Source organism: Psittacula echo, assembly GCF_963264785.1.
Source record: "Psittacula echo genome assembly, chromosome: 4".
In the NCBI taxonomy this organism is placed as follows: Eukaryota; Metazoa; Chordata; class Aves; order Psittaciformes; family Psittacidae; genus Psittacula; species Psittacula echo.
This window is the reverse complement of record NC_137738.1, coordinates 94,084,113-94,111,336: the sequence shown is the minus strand read 5'-3', so window position 1 is coordinate 94,111,336 and position 27,224 is coordinate 94,084,113. Positions and strand designations below refer to the sequence as shown.

The 27,224-nt window shown below is 37.7% G+C and overlaps 1 protein-coding gene across 1 annotated transcript in view; it reads right to left on the bottom strand.

The window, feature by feature from the left end:
- GREB1 (growth regulating estrogen receptor binding 1) overlaps positions 1–26,908 on the bottom strand; it is a gene marked incomplete at both ends in the record, with an annotated part of 53,370 nt that extends 26,462 nt beyond the window's left edge. The window contains 16 exons of the mRNA XM_080615588.1: positions 2,083–2,219; positions 2,866–3,058; positions 4,706–4,886; positions 4,978–5,175; positions 5,630–5,755; positions 7,441–7,569; positions 8,279–8,629; positions 9,195–9,380; positions 9,619–9,756; positions 10,595–10,717; positions 12,633–12,758; positions 14,042–14,185; positions 14,506–14,688; positions 21,255–21,431; positions 22,191–22,310; positions 26,752–26,908. Coding sequence (XP_080471714.1) covers positions 2,083–2,219; positions 2,866–3,058; positions 4,706–4,886; positions 4,978–5,175; positions 5,630–5,755; positions 7,441–7,569; positions 8,279–8,629; positions 9,195–9,380; positions 9,619–9,756; positions 10,595–10,717; positions 12,633–12,758; positions 14,042–14,185; positions 14,506–14,688; positions 21,255–21,431; positions 22,191–22,310; positions 26,752–26,908 — 2,669 coding nt within the window. The remainder of the gene's footprint in view (positions 1–2,082; positions 2,220–2,865; positions 3,059–4,705; positions 4,887–4,977; positions 5,176–5,629; positions 5,756–7,440; positions 7,570–8,278; positions 8,630–9,194; positions 9,381–9,618; positions 9,757–10,594; positions 10,718–12,632; positions 12,759–14,041; positions 14,186–14,505; positions 14,689–21,254; positions 21,432–22,190; positions 22,311–26,751) is intronic.
- Between the last annotated feature and the right edge of the window lie 316 nt (positions 26,909–27,224).

Here is a 27,224-nt window from a genome sequence, read left to right as displayed (position 1 = left end):
GTCCCCTGATCATCCTCGTGGCCCTCCTCTGCACTTGTTCCAACAGTTCCATGTCCTTTTTATGTTGAGGACACCAGAACTGCACACAATACTCCAAGTGAGGTCTCACGAAAGCAGAGTAGAGGGGCAGGATCACCTCCTTCGTCCTGCTGGTCACGCTCCTCCTGATGCAGCCCAGGATACGGTTGGCTTTCTGGGCTGCGAGCGCACACTGAAGCCAGCTCATGTTCATTTTCTCATCAACCAACACCCCCAAGTCCTTCTTTGCAGGGCTGCTCTGAATCTCTTCTCTGCCCAACCTGTAGCTGTGCCTGGGATTGCTCCGACCCAGGTGTAGGACCTTGCACTTGGCATGGCTGAACTTCATAAGGTTGGCATCAGCCCATCTCATAAGCATGTCAAGGTCCCTTCCCTCCGGCGTATATTCCCTCCTGCCCTTCCCCATGGCATCCCTTCCCTCCGGCGTATCAACCGAACCACACAGCTTGGTGTCATCAGCAAACTTGCTGAGGGTGCACTCAATCCCACTGTCCATGTCACCGACAAAGATGTTGAACAAGACCGGTCCCAACACCGATCCTTGAGGGATACCACTCGTTACTGGTCTCCAGCCGGATATCGAGCCATTGACCACAACTCTTGCATGTGGCCGTCCAGCCAGTTCTTTATCCACCGAGTGGTCCACCCATCAAATTTATGTCTCTCCAATTTAGAGACAAGGATGTCATGTGGGACAGTGTCGAAGGCTTTGCACAAGTCCAGGTAGATGACATCAACTGCTCTGCCCCTGTCCATCAGTTCCATAGCCCCATCATAGAAGGCCACCAAATTGGTCAGGCAGGATTTCCCCTTAGTGAAGCCATGCTGGCTGTCACCAACCACCTCCTTGTTTTTCATGTGCCTTAGCATGTCTTCCAGGAGAATCTGCTCCAAGAGTTTGCCAGGCACAGAGGTGAGACTGACTGGTCTGTAATTCCCCGGGTCATCCATTTTCCCCTTCTTAAAAATGGGGGTTATATTTCCCTTTTTCCAGTCGTCGGGAACTTCACCTGGCTGCCATGATTTTTCAAATATGATGGCCAGTGGCTTAGCAACTTCATTCGCCAGCTCCTTCAGGACCCGCGGAGGGATTCCGTCAGGTCCCATGGACTTGTGCACATTCAGGTTTTTAAGATGGTCTCGAACCAGACCCTCTCCTACAGTGGGCCTAGGGTCTTCATTCTCACAGTCCCTGCGTTCGCCTTCCAAGACTTGGGTGGTGCGGTCAGAGCCTTTGCCAGTGAAGACCGAGGCAAAGAAGTCATTAAGAACCTCAGCCTTCTCCAAATCCAGGGTAACCAGTTCTCTCGATAGCTTCCGGAGGGGGCCTACGTTGTCCCTAGTCTGTTTTTTATTCGCTACGCACCTATAGAATCTCTTCCTGCTATTCTTAACATCTCTAGCCAAGTTTAATTCTAACAGGGCCTTAGCTTTCCTAACCTGGCCCCTAGGTTCCCAGCCAACATCCCTGTATTCTTCCCAGGCCGCCTGTCCCTGCTCCCACCTTTTGTAAGCCTCTTTTTTCCTTTGAATTTTCCTCAGCAGCTCCTTATCCATCCAAGGAGGTCTCCTGGCCCTCCTGCTGCACTTCCTTCTAGCTGGGATGCAACACTCCTGAGCTTGTAGCAGGTGATCCTTGAATAACTCTATATATCTATATATATATAGATATATCTATATATAGATACAGATATAGATACATATTCTAGATATATTCTATATATCAAAATCAGCCAGAGTCAGCAAGCGATAACATCGGACAATGTAGTAAACCATTTGAAATTACACGATGATGCCTTGTTAAATTATTATAATATAGAAGCAGCTACTGGCCACAGCAAGAACACACTCTAAATTAAGCTAAACAGGCTGCATGTTCACAGTAAGAGGCATCCTAGACTGATTAGATTACAGGCCAAATACATACAAAAAAGGTGGAAGAAGAAAATAAGAACAGGTGAAATGCCCTTCCATACACTGCTGATTTGTGGGACAGTGAGAAAAAAAACAAACCAAACCAACAAATAAATGAGAGCACCTTACCTCTTTCCCACAGCCATGACCATTGCTTCAAAAGAGCTGTCATACCGAAGCAGTGGAATACTATGTCCAGAGAGGGTGGACTCAATGAATTCTGACAGTCCAAAGTATTTCTTGTTTTCATGGTATAAATCTACACCCTAAAGTAAATGAAATAATAAAAATATAAAGGTAAAGTCTAACAATTATTAATTTACAATTGATTAAGCATTTGTATCCAATGCTTTTGCAATCACATTCTTTAATAAGCATACATCTACTCAAACATATGAAAACAAGGAGAGAAAGAAATAGAATTAGGGTTTTTGAGAGAACAGATGTTTAGCTCAATTTTAACTTGTTCCTTTCTCTCGTTCTCTCTCCCTGCACATATATACACAGAACAGCTATGTATGGAATAAATATGCGCACATATGTAGATAATCCATGTACATACATATATTTATGCAGTAATGCACTAGAGAAAGATTTTCAGATGGTTTCTATTTATGTAACTCAAAGATTTTTAGCAGAGTTACTGCAGTTTACAGAAAATATTAAAAGAATAAAGAAAAAAAGGATAGAAAGAAATTAAATTAAATTAAAATTAAAAGAAATTAAATTAAATTAAATTAATTACAGGATAGGCAAAGGGGAAAAGAACTTGCCACAGACTGAACAAGAAAAAGATGCCATACAAACTTCATTCTTGTTTACAAAAATCATGGGGCCTACACAGTTTTGTCAAGTATGTAAATGCAAAATATCTTATGAAAAGCTCAAAGCACCTTAAAGCATCCATCTTACATTGCTGTAGGAAGAAGGCCAGTGGATCTCATTGTAAGGGCTGATATGAGTATGCTGTGTCTGCAGTGCATAGGGGAAGGAAGTCACTTGGAGGGTCACAATATTTGGCGCCTCTTTCACCTCCCTGCAGTTCAACAGTCTATCAACAAGTCCTGTAGACAGTTCCGTTTGAGGATAAAGGCTATGCATAGCACTGCGAAAAAGAAACACAAAACTCTCCAAAGTGATCAGCACAAAAGAACATTTGTATCAGTGGAATAGCTTTAATCTGGATATGAAACTGAAGTTAAACATGTACAAGGAATTTACGGCTCTCTTCTTTGCGCTGCGTTCGTTGCATAAAGGGATGAGAAACGACATGCAAATTAGTTCACTGCAGCTGAAAATTTCTGTAAGTCTGATAATGTCCTCAGCTAGCAAATTACCAGTCCCTTATAGCTATCAGAATATGAGAGACAAATGATGAAAGGAAGCTAAAGTTTGGGCAGTTACCAACAGACACATAGTCCTGTAGTAACTTTGGCTAGATTGTTAGTGCTGCCCTTAAGAAAATTTAACTCTTAGCTACAAAAATCAAGATAGAAAATGACAGACAGTAAGTCAGTATGACAGAAAAACAAGGGAAACTATCTGTGATAGAGCTATGTTGAAACGAATAGTTATCGCTAGGGTAAATGCCAGTATCATGGAACACTTAGTGAATTCATGCCAATGTATCTGTTGTGACAATGTGGGCAATCCCAGGCAATTACGTTCCTCTTTTAGGCATCTCATTTAACTGAATTCAGCTAGATGGCATGAATCCTGCTGTGCAGAATAGTCACTTAAAGATTTGTCACATATCTTTATTAGATAAGAGGAAAAAATATCAGAGTTAAGCAGAAATACAGGTACTTCCCTATCACTCAAGGATGTTATATGAATACTTGTCACAGCCCTTAAGGCTGTGACAGCTGTAATAGGCCATGTAAGTTCCTAAGATATAGAGGAGTTGAACAAGAAACCTTCACATGAAAAACCATAATTCTTGTGAAAACCACAAATCTTAACCAGTGTGAAAGACAAGACCTTGTCATTTCATTCACAAACAAGATTCCATAATTTTGGGCTTCAGAAACACTACTGTGCTCCCAAAGTTCGAATATACCGGTATTTCTGGAGTTCAGTATGTTCTCCAAGATCCATAATGCCACAGGAGCAAGAAAGGAAAAACAGCCCAACTCCTCAGCAAGCAGTTTGTTGAGAAGCCAAGAAAACATGGTTCTGTTAGGGAAGAAATTACTTATGCAAGTGAGCTGATGGAGAATTTAGTAGACACTGGACAGAAACCTCCCTGACATTAGTATGTATCTACAAAAGCTTTCAATTCTTGCAAAATCAGTGATTCTGGATAGAAAAAACATTGTACAGGAAAATTTTTAGTCAGTTAACAAAATAAGAAGTACTGTTGGCTTACTAGTTGTCTACTCACTGTGGATGGGTTTTGCATGTTTTACAGCCCAGAGGACACTGACAGAGGATAATGAGCTCTGTGTACTTTCACAGGAATCTTTCCTTTGAACAAATTACAACCAGCCAAAAAAAACAATAGCTGTGGCTGACAGAAGATAAGAATGGTGAGCAAGAAAAGCTGATATGTTCCCCTGAGGCATAATAAAATAATCAGGACAAAAATAAGTTATGAAGGACCTTAAAAGAAAATGTTTATTCAGTGCATGGGAAGATAGAGTTAGCAGAAAGATGCAATCAAAGATGAAAGAAGGGATAAATCAAAAAGCTGATCTTGAGAGCTAATGCAAATAATGCTAATTTCTCTAAAAACAAGTTACAATTTTCTTACCTCATTAGGTCCCAGTGTGCATGATCATGGATTAGGACAAACAGAGTATGTGGATTCTGCATAGATTTATGTAAAAAGACTTTGAATTTAATCTGGGCCTCTGCATCTAGTTTCATAACATACTGTTCCACCCTCTGCTTTGTAAGATGTTCCTTTTCTAATCCAAGTTCTAACAAAATACCTACAGAAACGGAACAAATGTCAGTATTTCCAGATAAAAATGCATTTAACAATGTCCTATAAATCTAAAAAAAAAAGCTAACAACGAGCACCTGAGTGCCAGAGGTGAAACAAAGTCTGCTGATAGGTCACTTCAGAGGGTGGAACACAAATCAAGAAATCAGTTTTCTCAAAGGAACCCAAATCAAGATTTTGAGTGCTGGAGTCAGCAATTGAGCAAATATGAGACAGCAATTTCTGAGCCACCGCTAGCTGGAATGGACGAATCTCATGCCGTTCAATCTCATAACCTGGAAAAAGGCAAAATTCTGTTTAGATATATGCCCAAAGTCTAATCTAACACAAAATGTTAGAGTCTGGCAAAGAATGACTCACGTACTCTTTAAGCTACTTTGCTTATGAACACGAATTCCAGTTTATGAAAATCTGTGTGGAATATGCAAATAAATCTTTCTATGTTTGGGAATTTTCGTCCTATAAGTTTCTTAAATGAAAGTGAAATTGTGCAATAGCATTCTGCTACCACAGAAGTAAAAGAGCTTCAAAGACTACAACACCCAGTGGAAGGAAGCAGAGCATCCATCAGTGTAAGTCTGAATATCCCAAGACCTGAGCTGGTGTTTGCCTCAGGACCTTTACTTTCAAGAGCCTGAGACTCTGCCCAAATGGATCTAACTGCACACCCAGAGACCTAGTCTCAAGTTCCCAACTCCATGACCTCTGTAGAAAATGCTCCTTACTTACTTGTACACACAGCTGCTCCAGTTCCATTTGGTGCTGTTGATTTATTCACTGAAGCAGAAAGTGATGAAGAGATATGCCCTTGGTTTTCCTGATAAAATTTCTCCAGCAAAACATCAATGTCACCCTCTATCAAATTGAAGGGACAGTGAAATAAACATCCATGTTCACAAGAGTTGGATTTCATACTGATTTTTTTTAACATCTTAAAGAGCTTTATATATACTATATATATATATACTAGCTGGTTATTCTTGGCTTACTGGCTGTTTTATACACGAACCCTCTTATTATTTTCTGTTGCATCTGTTTTTACAACATACTACTAACAAAATTCAAATCAAGCCAGGGAATGTCAGAAAAGCTCTGCAGACCACTGGCTAGGTCATTTAAGGATGATGGAAATCTAGCCTCAAGGGCCTGATGCATATCTGCAACAACAAAGACATGAAACTGGCCTATTGAATGTTCAGACCATGGAGCTGTACTGTTCACTAGTAGGGATTACAAGAAGCTTTGGAAAATCACAGAATCACAGAATGGTTGGGTTGGAAGGGGCTTTAAAGGTCACTTAATTCCAACCTGCCTGCCGTGGGCAAGGACACTTTCCACTAGATCAGGTTGCTCAAAGCCCCATCCAACATGCATTTACATTGGCTGAGAAACAAAGAGTAAATCTGATTCATAAGTGTTTTTAAACCTTTGACATTTTTGAAAGACAGAAAGAAAAATAATTCACTATAAAGCTAAAAAAGAAATATTAGTTTTGTATCTCTACACAACGCTGAAGCAGGCAAAGTATGTCTTACTGAACTATGTATATCTGCAAATACTTCCTATACTATTCAACAAGGGCCTTGCTTGCAGATGAAAGCTATGGAGAGAATGCACTATGTTTGTCCTAAGTATTTAGTATTTTCTGAGCAGTTGAAAAGATGTTTGAACATGTCTGCACTGAGCTCAGAAAGGCAGGGTCTGCCCTGTGAAGTGCAATCCAGTGAATATAGATGGCAAATATTTTCAGGATGCTCATTTACTTGTTCTGCTGAAACAGTAGCAATAGCAAAAGTGATTTCAAGAACCATACTTTGAAGATACTAAGAACAGAAACACTAACATAACTGTATGATGGTTCAAAGAAAACAAGCTTCTCCTAAGTGACCACTCAAAATGATGCATCCGGAAGGGTGCTTGCGAGTACAGATTTACTGATGTGACATGAATGGCAAAGGGGACTGTGACATCCTGTTGACACTGACAAACATGCTACATTTGCTGTCATTGTGTGATATGGTTTAACTTTCCATGTGACTGCATATATCCCCAAATAATCCTGCTCCTAGTAATCCTCAGTACATTCGATCATAAAATGATCCAGTAACCCTGGCCCTCTGCAGTTGTCCGCTCTTTTCCATGCATTGTGATCAAGTGCACAGTATGATAAGTTGAAAGGGCAAATTCTACTTTTGATAAAATAGTTCTGTTCTATCATGATCTCAATAAATTCTGCTCTTAGGGCAAAACAATTTACACATTCATATGGGTATGGTCTTGCACAGTATATGGATGGATTTGCATAGTTAAGAACAATAAGCTGAGACATTTGATGGCATATTTTTATGAAACAGAGATTTTAGAAACTTATTTTTTAGGAGGAATTTCAATTCAAATAGACTTCCACATCTTGGTTCTGCATTTTCTATATATATTTCTAATGATGTTTTGCTTCCAGAAAGGTAATGAGCAGAGCTAATTTCTCTGACTTTAAAGTGTCAGGGACTTGAAAACATGCCTCTTTATAACCTGCTAGGTACCTGGGCAGAGTGTGCTAAAGAAGGACCCCAGAGTTTCCACTTTCCCTGTGATCAGCTGATAGTTAACTTCTTTTTGGTAGTCTGAAGGAGTGAGCATGCTCTCAGACAGAACTCTTGCCTGATACTTTCCTAAAAGACAAAAAAAGTAATGTTTAAAGCAATTCAAAATAAGTTTAAAGTGTTCTAAGTGATAATAAAAGTGCTACCCAGCTAAATGAATACCACACACACAAAAATGGCAGAGATGAGCCTCTTCTCTTTGCTACACATGTATGCACCAGACACCAGTAAGACAGATTCATGCTTTATAACCTTTGTGTTTCTTTCCCAGTTTAGGAAATATTTGCTGATACAGTATATAAAAAGACCATATAAATATTCAAAGGAATTGTCAGTTATCTTTCACTCATAATGAATCTTTGAATGGCTATTCAAATAATTTATTTTATTTATTATCAGCATAACTCTCAACAGGCTGTCAAAGAAAATGACATTGAAAGACCATCTTTTAGAAGCTAAGAAAATGTTTGGTCCTCTGCTTGCAGTAATATCCCAGTTGCCCACAGCAAGAGAGCTTTATGCACTACCTATGCTGTAACTGGCTATTATTTTTGTAGTACTGTTGGCTAGGATGACTTGGTGAGGACACAGGCAACACAGGCAGAATGCAATTTGCTGGGGAGAAACCCAACTGTGCAGCGCCAACTTGGCTTCATCGCATCCTATTACTTGTTGGTCAAAGCTCTGCTTTTTGAAGTGGCTTATTGGAACTCCAACAAAACTCCTCATAGCACTGGATTACTCTGTTTTGCGTAGAGATACACCCTTGGGATCTTACCTGTTATCACAATGCAGGAATCAATGGCTCGATTTCTACTGGCACATATGATCACCACATAGTTTGTCTTTATTAATTTTCCTTCAATGAGTAGCTTAAACATTTCTGAAAGCCCTTCAGCCAGAGAGTAGCTGCACTCGATGATATGGACACTATTATTGCAGGAGCTAGCAGCAAGGCCTGCCAGCCAGGGAAGCTGGGCTGAAGTTACTGGTGTGATTTGGCTGGGCACTTGAGGGAAGGTCTGTGGAAGAGCCTGTTGGTACTGGCGGATTTCAGACAGGTGTGATTCCCGCCACGAACGCATGAATATTTGCTCCAAATCCTCAATCAAAGGAACCTGGTCAGAGGCTAAAAAATATATTAAGAGAAAAGTAGTATGAAACAATACCATTTGGTTAACCGCTGCACTATAAACTTCTTTATTTTTCAAAATATGCCCTTTTTTAGAGATTACCATGTTTCAGATTTATGCATGCATGAATATTGCCTTTAGCAGATGTGACCCAAATTTTTCATTCTGAAATGTCTTTGCGGTAGTCAAGTAAAGCTGCCCTAATTGGAGCCTGAATAATTAGAAATATTGAAGAGGTTGGGTACTGCCTGTGTCAGCATAATACTACTTCTAAACCACAGACTCTGTACAAAAGCAGCGAATTACAGCTGTTTTCCTTTTTATATCTTTAGTTGCTATTGTTCCAGATTATAGAAGAAGATTAACTTTGTGTGTTTATATTCCAATCTGTCTGGTCTTCAAGATCTGGTTATTTAGTTCTGTTTCATTTCCACAAATTAAAATGTTTCATATCACATTAAATATCACTTAAGACTGATATTTAATATTCTCCTGACCTAATATTCCCTTTCTTATTTGTCAGCATGTAATGCAGTCTATGTGGATGTAAAATAATCTTACCTAGTTGAACAAGGTAGTAGACAGTCAGTAAGAGCTGCATTTCCTCTGAAATAGGCTGTATTGTGGAGGCACCGTATTGTTCATATGCTTTAGATAAAGACTGTGAATTTCTGTAGCAGGTGTACAACAAAGGACTCACTATCACATCATTAATGTTCCCACAAAGGTACGGGAAGTTTCCATGACCTACAAAATGAGCAATGTTCCTGCAGATCACATTAATTTCATAATCTCCCATGCATGCATTAAACAGTAAACCTTTGCATTTAATAGTAAACCTATGCATTTAATAGGTTTAACAGTAAACCTATGCATTTAACAGTAAACCTTTTAAAACTGACAGTTTAGCAGTGTTTAGCAGTAAGACATATCTTTACATCTCTTAAAAAAAAAGTTATAAGGCCTTGGAGGGTGGGGGGTTTACCTTTTAAAATAACTGGCTTTGCTTTACAGATTTTCAGCAAGTTGTCAGGAACTGAGACTGATTCTCCTGAGCCCACCATCGGAGATGAGGCTGGCCCCACCAAAGCAGACTGTGGTAAAGAAGACAGGCTTCCTCCATCTAAGATTTTATATGTATTGTTACTGGAGTCAGGTCTAATAATGATTTCCTCAAAGAAAAGTTATTATTCAACATCATCTCATAACCACATTTGGTATCAGTATCAAATGCTTTTTATGGTTACACACATTTCATGAGCTGTTACTACAACCCATACTACTATGCTAACTTTTTGGGAGGACAATTATATTGTTGCAACCTTGAACATCGCACATGCATCTAAAGATTGTGAAATGTTTATAAACAAACAGATATGCATACAAGAATACAGAGATTTATGTGATATCAGTACACAAATAGTTATGATTTGTATTCTGTATGTTTTGTTTTACTACTTCTAAACAGGAAAAGTTAAGATTCAACATTTGCTCAATTGTAAGTTCATTACAGTAATTTTAATTAAAAAAAAATAACACATTGAAAGAAAAAAATGGGGAAAGAGGGTTTATATCACTGCATGTCGCTCCAGTCTAGACTACAAAATCCAAGTGCCAAGAAAACTGTGACAAGTAACTGAAACAATAGATGGTACCTTGACCTGAGTTGTGACACTACCTTTAATATCCCAAAGGTGTTTCAGTGTCTAAAGATGGACACAGGCATGTGTAGTGATTTATTAATAATGACTTGATGTCTGAATCTTGATGAGACTTAAGCTCAGAGCCTCAATGAGAAATCAATGGAAATTAAGCACCTAAATGTAGGTGAGCATGTAGGTATCAAATACCTTCCAGAACTCTAATACGAATCTGCATGCATCCTTAAAATATTGCCTCTTTTCCCCCATTATTTTCTGAATAATGAAACAAACATTATCATTACCTTAGGCATAGCTTACCATTTTTAATTCTGTTTGGGGCCTGTGGGTTGAGCTGCAAGTTCCAAGTTTCAGTAGACAACGGAGATTCTGGTGACCAACCTTTGTGGCGCTTTTTTGGAGGCCCTGTGTTTGTTAAAGTGCCTGAATAACAATAATATTTCATAAAAGCATTAGAATTAATCTATGAGGGTCTGTGCATGATAATTCTATATGTCTTGTGCATTACATACTGTGGTAGACAGGGTCAACTCCATGAATATAATTTTATATGGGTTTTATTTTACTGTGTTATGTCCTGCTTAAATTTCTTGGAACTTTCTGGTGCAGAGAACTCTTAATTATCTAGTTAGGCTTCATTTATATTATACCAATGTTTTTCCTATACTAAGAATGATGTAGTAAGAATGAAACGTGTACTAAGAATGCTTCTAAGTGTTAATATTTTGAAGTCAACACTCTGGGCATTTTGCTCCTTTCATTTCTGAATACATGACACAGTGTTTCATGTAAGTTATTGCAAAATAAAATTCTCCAGGGGTTCAGGGTAATATTAATAAAGATCTGAGTTCTTTTCAACAGTTTTCCATCTTACAGGATTTTTGCTGCTTCTTGCTGCTTACCATCTTCAGCTTTATGTTATTCCATATAATTCCTAGCGTACTTCTGTACTTTCCTTCTCTCCACCTGTAGCTTCAACACGTTTGTCTGCAAAACCCTAACTTTCTCACAGCTTTTCTAGGAGTTCCTGATGATTAATTTCTTGAATTAACTTTCATTAATTTCTCAAGTCTTCTTGTGCATCCCTGCAAATTCCTAGAATTTCAACTAACAGCAAGCATTTCTAACTATTGTGACGAATTTGTTAGCATTTCTAATTATTGTGACCATTTGTCAATGAAGAGAGAGGATATCTCTGCTCACTACCTTGCAGGACTGAGCTATTTCTATTTCTGGACATGACTATACAGAAATTGTAACACTACTGCACACTGTCTGGTTGTATCTCCTGGCAGAATGGCTAGTCCCACATAAAATCTAAGACAGAGTAAGAATCTTATATAAAAAGCGGGGGTTAATTTTGCAAAAGATGTTAAAACTGAAAAGAAACCTGAAGTCTTCAGATATAGAATAAAATTGTTCACTTGCACGAGAACCTTACATATAGGTCTTCAATTACTTTGTTCTTTGAACGTTTACCATGTGAGGGCAGCATTTAGCCATTTGCTCCATTCATTCTTTAATTTTTGTTTCCTGGCATAAGGTTGAGCCAAGAGTCACAAGATGGAGCAATACAAAGAATTTCTTTTATTAGAAAATGCAGTATTCTTTCCTGCGAATAAGTTATATGTGGAAGTAATCAATCTGAAATGAATTGGCAATAATACGTTGCTGCATAGAAGAAAGAGATAAAGAAACTGAATGTGCAGAGAAGAATTTGGCTGTGATGCCAGCAGGGCAACTTGGAAAGATTCATTGTAAAATAGGGCTATAGTATGTTTCTAGCTATAGCGAAGACTAACTCTCTTGGATAAACAAGCCAGTGGCACATGATACAGTTTGTGACAGAAAATAACACAAAACATGGTAATAATAGTGAAGTGAGGACAGGTTTTTTAATTTGGAACCAGTTACCAGACTAGTGCTCCATCCCAAGCTGAACTGCAACATAGGAATTATCCTATGAGTGGTTACTTATAAATCTTACTTAATTGTCTTCACAAAACCTGTTGGTGTTATTGATGCAAAGTAACACATTTTTTAAGAATCTGGATTCAGTATCTAGTCTGTAGTTCTATGAAAGGAACAAATTGTCAATATAACAAAAAACTTCCAATCAGTAATCCGAACTGAACAAAGCTATGGCTGAAAACATTTAAACATTTTTTTTGTCTGCAAATTAACATAGAAAATGGTGCTATGGTCAAAAAAGACTTGGAAGGGAATAGTAATTTCTATTCATACAGAAAATTATGATCATTATATCATTTGTGCAATGCTTCTATTATATCCACAGAATATAGAGTTTAGAGTTATTAAATAACACATGCATAGATACCTAACACCGAAGGTCTTGACAGAACAGATGTGCTATTTTTCACCAACTGCTGTTTAGGTGATTCCTTGCCGTTATAAACTGCTGAGCTTAACGCTGCTGTTGAAGGACCGTGATCTGTGGCTGCAGCTGGTAAGAAAAAAATAGTGTTTACAGTAAACATTTCTAGGTCAAGACCTCCAGCTGATGCAATAAACTGATCACTCAATCATTTACTTTAATAGAGCTATGGGGATCTGCTGAGAGTGAATGCAATGGTGAACGAAGCAAACCCACTTCTGTTCTCATACCAGATTATTGCTTTCTACTCCCAGTTAAGTGCCTAGGTAAAATCAGATTCTACAATCAAATACATATGTCAGAACCTTTAGCTTCTCTGCAGGTGGACTCTAGCTTTTACATGAAGTTTACTCAAGAACCAGCTATAAGAGTGAGAGAAATTGTTTAAATTTTACCAAGAAGATCCTAAGCCTCTATTCCAATTTGACATCTTCTTTCCAAGCTTCTTTTTAACTATGCTCTCAGAAAAAGAGAAGTTATTTCAAGCATCATAGGTTTGTAATTCTGTAGCTTTTTTATATATGTAACCTCTGACCCCCCCAGAAAAAAACAAACGCTGATCTCCTATTAAAAAGAGATTAATGATTTGCTCTGGAGGGGTACCAGTATTCCAGGTGTATTGTCTAGTTTAACAGGTTTCTATCCCTCCTGTGTGAATCCCTGTAATAGTCACAAGACACTAAAGAGCTGGTTTCCTTCTGAAGAAGCTCAGAGAGATCACTCTAGCCTCTATTATCCATCACCTTTCATTTATGTCAAGCTAATGGAAAAGTAAATGTTTCAGAAAGAATCTTTAATACAAAAGGAGTTACAGATACTGATAATTAGTTTGTTTTTTAATATTAAAGACACTTTTCTCAGCAGAAGAAAAACTCAAAAGCTTTTAAGCTGATGCCCATATAATGCCTGCAGTAAAGAAGATTCTGGTCATAACAAAATACACTGAAGAAAGAAGAAAAAGCTGTAACGATGCTGGTTCCTATAACATTTGTCATCTGTGACCAGACAAGCGACAGCTGGAGGAATATGATACCTATTCTCATCAACTTTAAAAATAATGGCTTTTAAAAAAATTTGGTTTCCCTCAGCTATGAGCAAGCTGCAGATCACCTCTTTTATTACCTGCTAGCCTTTTACACATAAATTGGAGGGGAAAAAATGGACAGCAAGCAGCCTTCAAAGTATGATTGCTTTCTTTATTTGTAATATCTCTAAGTCTGTTCAACTTGTTCTATTTTGTGTGGTAGTGTGCTTAATGCTTGTCTGTCCATTCACACACGTCCACACAAATACACGTGCACAGAAGAGCAGGAATAGGTGGAAACTCAGCATGTTCTCCTTTTAAGTAGTACCTGATTGCTGTGTCCCAGTTGGAGCACTTGGGTTTGCTGCTGGGACTGGCTCACTTGAGGTGCTTCCTGAGAGGCCCGAACTTTCTGGCAGCTGGAACAACGTTCTTGAGCAGGTGCTAGATGAAGGTGGCCGGCTTCTGAACTCTTAACAAAAAAGAAACTTCTTATCACTTGAGAACAGCAGCATTTGTTTTTTCTCTGCATATTTGATTTGATAATTTCACACACAAATTACTTAGAGGCTAAAGCACTTGGAATGAAGGAACTGACATCTTCAGACATGCCATCCTCATGCTGGGTCAGTCAATTGCTTTTTACAGCTGCTCTAGTAATCACCTGGCTTTAAAGTGTCTTTCTTTCTTTCAACTGATCTGTCTTAAGTTTTACACAAATGCCAGTCCCTGTGATAGCTAAGCTTGGATGATGAAAACCAGAGCTCAAGGAAGACAGCTTCATTATCTTACCTGCCCCTTTCCAGCAGATTACAGATCCTTTGGTCAGAGCTCCCTGTGCATTCCTGACCAGATAATACTTTAAGTGTTTCTGTTTCTTGGGCTGAGTGGTCAGTTTAAGATTAATGTGATTTGAGAATTCTGTAAAGTAGCAGAAACCCTTCTTTCCACAGCCAACACAATTGCCAGAGAAGCCTGATAAAATAAACAATACATATAATCCAATGAGATAGGGGCGTCATTATTAACAACATCCAAATATGACTTTTTCCTGGAGAAAAATCGTTATTTATTTTCACAGAGTGAACTTATGAACATTTTCCTCCAAAAAAAGTATTTCATCAAGTCTGCTGTATCGCACTTTGGCCACCAGATTGCAAAAACAGAGCCTCGTGTTTACAGAACAAGTAAAGTAAGCCATATTTTTAATTTTCTCCCACCAGAAAAAGATCACGATTCCTGTTTATTACCTACCTGTGAAACACTAAACCAAGAAGTTTCTGACTGAAGATTACTGAATCATATGCTTAACCCCAGCCCTATGCAACACCAGAGAAAGTACATGCTTCACTTCTGTTTCAGCTTTCACTGAAATTAAACATACAATTAAAGTCTCAAGAAATTAGGTATATTTAATCTATTAGATTTAATTAGATTTAAGTATATTTAATTACCAAGTACCTACTACAGATGGTTCTTCAGAGAGGGAAAAGTACTCAAGCCTTCCTGGGCTATTAATTTCAAGTAGCTTTCTCAAATTGCGGCTGGACCATGTCAGCATTTCACAGCAGTTTAAACTATTTATGATTTCAGAAGCAGAGCATCTGCAAATTTATAGACACAACAGAGACATAGCCATTGTACATAAAGAAGCTTATTGTACTCAGGTTTGATGGGGCATTTCCAGGGATACTGCCACTTGCTCTCATTCTGAGATACCCACTTTGAGCCTCAAAGAGAAGCTCGTGGTGGTGATGCCATTATCTTCAGAAATAAAGGGAATTCCTTGCACAGCTGACTGTATGCCTTTTGGTTCTTAAATTATCTTTTTATCCATTTTCCAAAGCATTTCCTAAAAAATTTTCATTTTGCATCAGACCAACTGTCTGAAAATACTTGCTACCTACAAAAATGCTGTAGTGTGTGATTAGAAGACAATTTTCTGCAAGGAAATTTTCTCTGTTCCCTACACATGGCCTGAAGCATGGCATTTTCTTTTGCTTTTATCATATCTAATGAACATTTTTATGTGTCATCACGAGAACTGAACTGGAAAGGGTGTGTTCAGTGAATTGGAAGATGGCAAAACTAAAGGAAGTACATTTCATATAACAAATGGACAATGACATTGGAAATAAATAACTGGAGTAAAGGATCAGTAATATGGTAAATAAAATTAAGATCTATTTATGATTATTTCAATCACATATTTCAAACAAATATAGCTTTCAAATTAATGTTCAGTACCTTTTTCACTGTGTAAACTACAAACACTGACATATAATGCTTTGCAGACACCTGTTGCTTGGTTTACAGCCCCAGCACTTTCATTAGTTTTCAAATGGCTCAGAAGAATATATAAAAATACTAAGTTCATGAGGAAACTGGTCAGGTATCCATGGGAACAAGTGGCTAACAGCTATAGAAAGCTGCCTATTATCTCTGATCTTGGTCGGCAGGATGATAAAGGTCATTATGACTCATAAAATCAGGACAAGTCACGACTCTGCAGAATCCTCTGTGTTACATCAGTCAGCACAAAAGCATCTGCCTAACATCACAGAGCCTTCAGTAGCTGCAATAAAAGTAACAACAAAAGGAAACAAAATTACAACGGATGTGGCAAAGCTGTACTTTGCATGCATTTTATGCAGATTAAGAAATCATAAAAAGCATGCTGCTTCTGGTAAATGAAAACTTCCCATACACTTGGCAGCACACTGAGCATGACCAGCTGCGCTGCAGTTTTTGCCTGTTTGCCACTTACAAGCCCTTACACGTTTTCAAATGTGAGCATGAAGGGACCATTTCCAAAAGTAAAATAGAAGTACCTGTAGGTTTTATTGCTTTGCTGGGAGTGTCCAGCAACTTGCCAAAGCCACAGGTGGAAACATCTGTTCAACAGAAGTTGGGCAATGGTCACAAAATGTTTTCATGTGGAGTTTAGTTTAGTTATTATTGGTAACTCATCATGCATTGTTGGTAAATCACCATCTGCCTAGATGTATACCTGAAATAACCTTTTGCCCTAATCACCTATTTTTAACTCTGTGAAGTCTACTGGAAAACTGTTTTACACCACATAGAGCACACAGGTGAGGCCTAGGAAGGATTAAACAGATTTAAATTTCCACCTGCTTTGAAAAGTCCTTGGAGGACATTTTAGAAGTCTGTTTTTTAATTTTTCTTTTAAGTCAAACTATCACCTTTCACCTCAAGCTTCCCCAGTTTCTATGAGTCCAACTAAGAGTCCTTTCTTGCAAGTCCCTGCCAACACCATTTTTCAACCTATTTATTCTGTCTGACACTCCGTGTGGTGACAGCCACTGCTTCATTGCTACAGCGCAGCCCTGACATCACAGCTAGAACACAGCATGGTCTCATAATTCCGATGCAATAAAATGCTGTTCAGTCATTACTCATTGCAGGGCTTTACCAACCTTGCTCTCAGCACTTCATGTAGCAGATTGAGTAACACAGAGAACCCAAACATTTCATCAGTGTCCTTTCACTGAGTGCTCTGCTCATGTGCCATGGCTCAAGGCAGCAGTTGATATAGGGGACAGCTTGTTTCATAAACAAGCTGCATTAAATATTCTTCCACACGTTATAGAGAGGACAAAGGTCAGGGGAGCTGGGGCAGCCATAAGGTGACTCAATATATCTATGTCATGGGATTGATTTCACAAGAGAATTAGAAATCAATGCCTGGAGTTTAGGGGCTAAAAGCCTTTCACCTTTAGGTCATCAGTTCATATCCAACTCAGTTCAGCACTGACTTCAGGCTGTGCCCTCTGAAGATTGTTTAATCACAAGGTGTTTGATTGTATCTGATATTTTATTATATGCATTTGCTTGAATTTGCTCACATCACAATAATCAATTGCCCATGATCTAAAAAGCTCTTCCACAGTAGGGACCTTGTGCTCAGAATAAGGACCTTGGACTAAAAGGGTATGAAACCTGACCTAACTTCTCCCTGGGGAAATGGTTCCTTTGGATCAACAGTGGGCTTGTGCTCGAAGTAAAGAGAGGACTTCAAGACTGAAGGATATCCATCTAATATTTCAGAATCTAATCTTTCATAAATTGTCTGAATATTTTCTTCCTGTTTCTCTTTTAAATAACAGGCTTTTAATTAATGTTACTATTTTTGTGGAAAGTTGGCAGCTTGCTTAAACAAAGAATGATGATATTATCAACTTTTCAGCAAAAGTGTTTCTTTTCAGTCTTACTTGCAAGAAAAAGCATACAAACACTGACAATGCTCCGCATTTTTTCCACCACTTGATATCACTCCATGTAAAGACTGAAGTCCTAAAATGTCCTTAAAAAATAAATTAAATCAATACGGTCAAGCTGGAGAGTGCCATCGTATGGGAACTCACTATTACAAGAGCCCGATATACTATTGCACATTCTAACAGAAGCAGTCACTGTATTTTATATTACAGTGTTTTCATCTTATGCACAGCTTACAGTGCAAGCAAACTAAACTCCTCTGTCGTTCTGACCTCAGGGACCAACTGAAAAATAAAAGGATTTCCTATTCCCTGCTAGGGATGTGGGCAGCCTTGGTCCTTTGAGAAGGAAAATGACTGGTGAATAGCTGCTTTATTTATCATGAGAAACTCTCCTTGAGGGTGAGAACTGGGGGAAAAAACCCATCAGAGGACAAACCTTTGGGAGTGACACATGTTGGCTGCTTTTATTAGAAACATTAAATATCAAACACAATCACAGAAGTGTTGCCCCCATCTAAGCATTCTTTCAGGTCATATAAAACCCAAGAAACGGCTTCTTAAAGGCAAAGAGCTAAGTCTGCTTTGTAGAGTAATTAAACTTGTGGTCTAACTTGATGAACAGAATCATAAAAGGTACATGCTCAGACACAAAATGTTTTGCTTGCTAAAAAATATAGTCTTTTCCAGAAAATGGGATTTTTTTTTCTACGGAAATAACATGTCAATTGTAAAAAAACCAAAAAACAAGAAAACCAAAACAACCTCCAACAGAAAGCACTTGCAAATCACAAGAACATAAGCCTTGATGGTGGGACAACTTATTAGCATAATCAATAAATTAGCACATGCCTCAGAGGCATATCAACAGACCCTAATGGGAACAAGATCGCCAGTTAAAAGCTGGCCCAGAAACTACTGAGACATTTCCTGTTTTCTTCTGGAATTTTTGTAGGCTCCACAAGGCATCTTCACAAACATATGCTGTTAGACCATGAGAAGTCAGGAAACTACTGGGCTATTCATTAGTGTCTTTTCGCCTCAAATATTAGGGGTTTTAAGAAATCTACAGTACTGAGTAACAGCTGCCTTACAGAAACACAGCATATTAAGAGAAAAAGCATTAAATTAAGCAAAACCAATTGTGTTGAAGGGTTACAAGTGATGTGCCTGTATTACCAATAAACCTTATCAAAGTGTGGCATATACTCTGACTTATGAGGAGAGCTCATTTCAATTCTAAATTTATCCAATTCTATTTCCCTCTAAACTTAGAAAGGCTTAAAGGGGCCACTTTCCATGTTGTTTCAAAAAGAAGAACAGCCTAAACTCAGAACAAAAATAGGCCTTCTAGCCTATCTTTAAAAGAAAGACAATAAATAGAGCGTTCCTTCTTCATATGGAAAGCTTTCAACTTAAATCTATCACAAGACAGAGGTCACTGTGTTATACTAATAGAGCATCTAAAGCAAGAAGGGTTCTGTCTTTTTTCTCACCAAGTGTCTGAAACTAATGAGACTAGTCATGTCTGCTTCTGATTTTATTTACCCTGATTTGACTTGCATCAGTGTATGAAAACCAGAATAAAACAATAATTTCTATTTACAGTATCATCTGTTGTACAAATAGTACGCTATCCTCATGTCAATAAGATATATTGTGGGGTTTTTCATTAGATTAGGGACTAGGAACATTATTTTTTTTCCCAGATGAATACTTGGATCTTAAAGAAAGTAAGTTCTTTCGTATTTAAGCTTGTTATAAAACACATAAAAGTCATCCTACAGAATTACTAAAATTCTTTGCAACAGACCGTGATTCACTGGTGTTTAAGCGTATAACAACAGCCAAAAATAAGCATTTAAATGGTTCCAGGAAACTAAAATGTATTAAATAAGCAAGCTGAGGATGCAAGTAGCATAACAACCTCCCAGTTATGTTCCTGTTGCCTTTTTCTGTTCTTGTTTAGCATGCAATTAACAAATACACTACTTCCTCTCTACCAACAGCCTAAGGACCTTAAGCTGTTAATAGTGCTAGCGCTGAATGACTTGAGTGGTACAACATTCCTGTCTTTATCTTTAAAATGACAACACATGGGTGATTTACAGCCCTCCTAATTCTTTTACAATCACTGGTCAAATGTACTGTGACCAATCCAACTCTGCAAGATCACATAAGGAAAGAACTGACTGTACGTAGAATTGCATTACGTACTTTCACACTACACTGTCATCCCAAATGCCTTGAAGAGCTGCTTAGTTGAGCTAACAACTGAGTTCACGTCATAACCCTCAGTGTTTGCAAAAGAAAACTTGTGACAGATGTTTACTTTTTGCTATTTAAAGCTTGGACTGGTAGACAGATATAAGATGCAGCATTTGTGTGGTAACTAACAAAGAAAATACATAAGAACCTGAGACTGTCTGATTGAAAAAAAGAGTTCTCCCTCCAATAATACATCTCTTTTAACAATATAAAAACTATTCCATTCTAATAACATTAATATTCAGTTTATTCATTCAGTCACATGATAGCAGATCTTCCCTATCTGGGTTGATTTCAATGAAGCTAATGGCCACCAGAAAAGCCATAATAAAAATAGATAAAAGGATCTAGTTTTATGTCAGAAGTTAGACTTTTAAATGGATGAAAAGCAAAAAATTGAAGTATCCTACAAAGAGCATTATTCAAACACACAATATTGCCTAATTACACATACAGGAAAAATTTGAATTTATAATCATTCATATTTATTTATATTGCGATAATAGCAAAAAGTCATTGGTTAGGATCCAGAACACATGTTATTGTTCAAATACAGAGGAGAATATCATCCCTATCTCAAGAGATAAATCAAAACTGTCATAAATTTTTGTAGTCCAAACTACCATCAGACCATTTCCATGTATATAGTAGCCTGAAAGTTCCAACTGACAGACCTCCAGTCTGTTCATGTCAGTATTTGGAAAGCAAAAATAGAGACAGGCAGCAGTTCAACTACTCCAGTTACCAGCTGTCCAGATCCAGCAACTGGGACATAAACTGATTGGACAATGACTTTTAGCCTTGGACTAATGGATAGAAGGTGATGAAGCACTTCTAATGAGCTGGCTCATTCTATGTGTTTCCAAAGCAAACATAGCCAGCTCTGAACTGTTATCTTGTTGTGCATCACCAGTGAGCATTACCGTAGACGTGGAACGGAAATAAGATCTGCTGAACTCACTCTGCAAAAAAAGATTAGCTATAAATTGTAGCCCACAGAAGAATCCACTTACTGCAATTCCAGACACTTACCCAGCAGGGCATTGTGCCCATTGTCATCTGGCAGGAACCTTTTATCCACAGCACACACTAATAGGTGATCAGGTAAATTTGGCGACTTTGCACCAACAAGTAAAAATCCTGATGGTACCTCAATATGTTCATTGGAAATTGAAACCAGCCTCAAATCTTTACCAGCCTGGCAGAAACCTAGAAAAAAAATCAATACATTTTAAGTTGACAAGATATTTTTTGTTTAATACTCGCAATTGTCTTCAGTAAAGTAATTCCTATATTTTGAATGAGAAACAAAGTTGTATCCTCTGAGGTCAAGGGCAAACTCAGAGATAATTTTCTTGCCTGCCTTTTGGTCAGCCATGAACAGATGCTGCCAGTACAGTGAACAAAACAATAAATCTGAAAATCTACAGTGAAGTTTCTCTTGATGTTTTACAACCAAAATATTTATGGGACTAATGATGATAATGTTCATTATCATCATAACTTAGGTCAGACATTAAAAAATGGAGGTAATGGTTCTCTATATCTGGTGAATTTAACTGGTTTTGCAGGGGTTTTGAATATTTTTTATAGCAATATTGAATAAGGTACACTGTAAACAGAAAAAAGAGATGATAAAGCCGCAAGAATTACCACATTCATTTTAGCAAACCCCATGCTTGCAAACTCAACCTTTTAAAGGTCACGTTGCCTAGGAGAACTGTTCTGTCCTCATGCCAGGCATTCCAACACAAGTGCTTATCTTAGACACTGTGCAAAGACCCTGTCAAATATAAGACTGATCAAGAGAAATCCAGCTTCGTCTGGCAGGTAATGAATACTGACATCTTTTGGATTTCTATATTGCATACATTATCTCATTCTGATGAATTATAGGGGAAATGGCACCAATTCTACTTTTTTCAGTAAAGCAAATGCCTCTGATAGCACATGTAGTACATTTCTTACCATCAGTAGTACAACATCCTTCTGGGGGAGGCTTCACCTGATAAGAAAGAGGACTACTTGATTCTGAGCCTTCTTCCTCCTCCTCTTCTTCTTCCTCCTCATTATCTGCTCTGCTGCCTGCTACAAATTATCGTAGTATAAATGACTTAAGACAACTGAAAACGCTGGCAACAAACCAATGAATGAACAGGGTGACCCAGTTACAGAAAGTATTGCAGCAAACTGGAGTCTCTCCTGTTGACAATGGCTTTACTGCTGCCAACTCTTGAGATATTTGTTGTTTCTTTAAAGCTCCAACTTCCAGTTATGCTTACAATAGAATGTCTTTCATCCAAAAAAAAAAATAAAGCTTTTCACTCCTGTGCAAAAAAAAAGTTCAAAAGCATGACCCAATTGCACCTGAGAAAGCGAAAAGAACACATAAAGGGCAAATAAAAAGAATCTTCCATTTATTATTTTTTTAATCTCATTATTTATAATCTAATCTAATGATTTTTAGAGGCCTAACTCTTGGTGTTTGAATTCTTGCTAGTCACAACAGTGTAACTGTATCCTTTTGTTCACAATATTAGCAGCCAATATAAACCCGAAGTCATTACTTCTTAGCACTCTAGAATGCCCTGGCTACAGTCCAAGTACAGATTTTGTTAATTAGTTATCGACTGGGTCCTTGGTGTTGTACAGGAGACTGAAGAAACTGCTTGAAACTAGGGTCACCACAGACGATGCCATGATAAGAACACCTAATTCCCAGGCCGTCTGTCTCGCACCAGAATCCAGAGCTCCAAGTAAAGCACTGCTGCTCACTGCACAATGTCAAGGAAAGGCAAATGTCTAGGAAGATGATTCTCAGCAGCCTGTGCGTGGGCTGTGCTTGTCTAGGAGGCAATACTGAGTACTGGAGAAAAGAATATGTGATGTAGGCTTCATTTTTTAGTGGGCTTTAAGTCTTTTTTAGGTTCTTGAGGATCAGCAAGAAGCCAAATAGCTGTTTGGATTTGGGCAAGTGAAATAGCAGTTAGGCTCCAACATTATTCTGTTTTGTCTTGAAACAGAGAAACAATGAAGCACACTGCAGTCATCCTCCAAAGCTCAGTGTCAACTGGGCATACTCTTTGCTGAAACTGACTTTGACCAGGCACTGGGAATCATCAAGGATTTATCTTTTCCTATCACCTTCCTCAGAATATCTTTTTATTTTATTGACAAATTATTGTAGAATCAGCTAAACAAATACTACAGAATAAATGAGAATTAGGCAGGAAGCTGAAGAAAGCAAATCTGAAGTTTGAAGATTTGTCTCTAAAAGCTAGTACAACTTACACGCCAATCTACAAGAGGATTTGAAGGGTATGTTTACTTTTCTGTATCTAAACATCAAACTTCAGTCCTGGTACACACAGAACATTAAACATGCCTGTTTTAAGGCCGCAGTCTAATGACAAGAATGATGAAAGTGAACAAAGGGAAAAGTTAAGCTCTTTGTCTTTGCTATTTAAGTCAGGGGTAAGTTATGTGTTATGACTTAACCTTCACTAACATCCAAATGCAGTGCAAAAGGTGCGAGTCTGGTTCTCCTCTCTTTCCCCACACTCCCGGTCATGAAGTTCCTTCCTCCCTCTTCATGTCAGCTCTCACACTTACTGGAGCCTGTGTTGAGCCAGCCCAGCTTGCTAACCCAGCAGAAAACTAACTAAGCAAAAAAAAGGTATTTTTTAGCAAGGTTTATGTATTAAATTAGCTCAGTGGAAGATCCAAAAAGTGCTAAAATTAGCCATAACAGGTAATTTCACATTAAAAAAAATAAATAAATAAAAAGAGACAAGAAATGAAAGTGGAGACTAAAGAACAGGAGAGCTACAGCAAAAGTCAAAAATGAAGAGAGTGTAAGAGCAAGTATGGATCTATAATACACAAGGATGAGCTGCTGTCACCTGTAAAGGGCATTTTTATTAGGGTTTCTGCTGCTTGTTTCAAAAAAGATCTGCAATTTGTTCTTCCATTTTACTTTTCAAGCCAGGCCTTTTCAAAAAAACTCTGTGTCTGCATGTGTCTGTTCCACATCTTTTTTTCTTGAACAATCCCAGAAGAACACAAAATCAAGCACTCAAAACCGGAAACAAGATGATGGCAAAAGTGGACTCACGACCATAGTACATACGTTTATACTACAGAACAGATGACATAACTTGATAAAGATCCCTTAAACCAACAGAACTGTGAAGATTTTGTAATTTATATTTATTCATAGATACCATAAACACCACTCTTTCCTTTAAGGAATACTTTTCAGTTCTCACAAAGGATTTATTAGACCTTTATGTTATAAGTTGTGATTAAGGTATTTCACATGGAAAATTCTTCTCTCCTTAAGGTACAATTTAAATATAAGTTCTGCAAATATTTTAATATACACATAATTTTTTCTCAGCGGGACTATTCATAGGGCTTTCATCCACAAATTGATTACAGCCTCAAAATATTGCATCCATGAACAGACAGCCTCCCTTACACACAGATCAAGGAACTAGTTAACCAGACACAAGTTAGCTGCAAAGTTCACATTCGAACGTGGTGCTGCTACCAGAGCTGGGTTCAACAACACTCAATGAATAATTTCACTGCAGTGTTTTTTTTCTTAAACTGACTCTATACTCTATTGCTCGCTAGCAATTTTGATAGTGTAACATCAGAGAAAAAAACCCATAATAGCAGCTTTATTTACTAGTGGCTGGCTTTGTTACCAAATGTTACTTTGAACATCTATAACACATCGTCATTACATGAAGTGGAAAGCCAACACACTTGGGTTGCACTGACCCATTGCACTACCTTGTTTAAATTATTTATGTTATGTCTGTTTAACCATAGGGAAACGCGTGCTGCCTTGGACATCACTTGTGACCAGATGCCAACTGGATCTTGTACATAAAAGTGGAAATTTCAATTTATGATGAGCCTGGAATACATGACACCAGCTTGCAGACCTCTCCCACCTGAGGAACAACCTAGAAAAAGCTTTATGACAGGTCCCCTCGGAGCTCCCCTTTTCTGAAACTTTCATGAAAGAAATGTTCTCTCCCGGGCTTTTATTGGTCTTTTAATTAATTACAGCTCAATTCTGTTTCCATTAACTCAAAGAAAACAGAATGAGCCTCTCAAGGTTTGGAAAGTTCTTTGCAAACCTTGAAAGAAAGAAGTTACAGAAGTGTGAAATCACATTTCTGTGCCTGAACAATGCATCTGGTCCTATAGCATCTTTCCTAACTGATGTCATAATCCATTTTGTGACATCACAATTCGTTGCCATGGAAAAATTTATGAAATCCTCTAAAGGGCTTGATAGAAGAATCACTTTGTGTAGCGAATAAGCAGCATATGTATTTAAACTAAGAATTCCTTATTGTATGCTATATTAGCAAAAAACCAAAACAAAAACCAAACCAAAACAAAAAATTGCCAATGATGTGGGAGCTGTGAGCAGATTTACTTTTTCAGTAACTGTTTTCACAGTTGTTACCATGAGGTAATAGTAAAGATTTTAATCTGTGCAAAATACTTTTATCTGCTATTATTTTTTGAGCTAATTTTTTTTTCTGTTACTGTGCATTGTTAACCACTAGGCATTTTTCATTACATGTATATCTAAGCTATCATTAGCAAAGTATGACAGGGGAAGTGGACCTGGTCAAAAGAAATGAAATGCCACCCTGGTGACAGAAATGGCTAAATAATGAAATTATTAAACATAACATCGCATCAAAATGCCAGTGCTCTGCACATGCTAGTAAAATCAATGAAAACCATTAGACTACTACACCTAACACCAAAACACCACATTGTGCAATGATTTTATCAGATCTGTACAGTTCATTTAAAGTATTCTACTTTCAAGAAAACTAAAAAAAAAGACTGAGCAAATGAAGCTCAGAAAGCAGGCTTCTCTAAACACACACAAAAATTCAGTGAGAAATCTCATGTGTTAAATACAAACTTGTACAGGGTTTATGAGAGGACACATCCTAAATTTTAACCTTTGCAACCACAGACAAACTAAAAATATTATGCTCAAAGGAATTGTAAACCTTCTCAAAAGCTAAAAAATATTTCTGCTTTGTTTATTAACAATGAAAATCAGTCTTAGCATATATCTGTAAAAATCAATCATGTTTACTATCATTTACTGTATAACTTTCAGCAGTGTATAGTAACAGATTTATATTTATTTCCAAATTTGTATTTATATTCCAAATCTCCAAGGATTGTTCCACACATTTAATGGAACAATTCCTAGTACTTCAACCTAAGTATATCGATAAATTTGAGCAAGCAATTGGCTTAATTTTGTCAAAATAAAAGATAATACACTTTGAATTTTTAATCTAATTCTAGCACATATCTATTTTTATATATATATATTTGTAGATCATAAAAAATCCAAAGAAAAACTTTAAGTACTTTTGGTTTTCTGTATTCTGGCTTGAAATGTGCATGCTGAGCCTTGGAAGAGCAAACAGCAGAATAGTCTTCAACCAGAAATATGAATTCCACCATTTCCTACCTTCCAGTGATGACAGTTGCTGTTCAGCTTCCAAATACAACTGAGAAAAGATTGGTCTGGGAACTAAGTTGTTTGAGCGGAGAGAGGCTTCAATAGAATTATGCAACACTTCTTCAAACCGTGTTGTCTTGAGCTGACCAGCGTATGAATTTCCCATCTTCTCAAAGGAAGAAACAAGGAGAAAAAAAAAGATATTTCAATTTTACCACTCAGATCTCAATCACTGCATGTTGATGTCAGACTACAACATTTCTCATGAAAGAGAGACGCTTCATTGTCCACAAAGAAAGGCAGAGGAAAAGAACATTGACTGCAGCAGTCACTGAGCAGATCCTGCTGGTAAATTACAGGAAGTTATCTAAAAGTAACAGCTTTCTGTAATTCAGCAGAAAGGCAGCAAGCTTTGACACCTTCTTGAAGATGTGGTTAGAAATCTGATTCGAGTAATTCCTTGACCACAACTGAGGAGATGC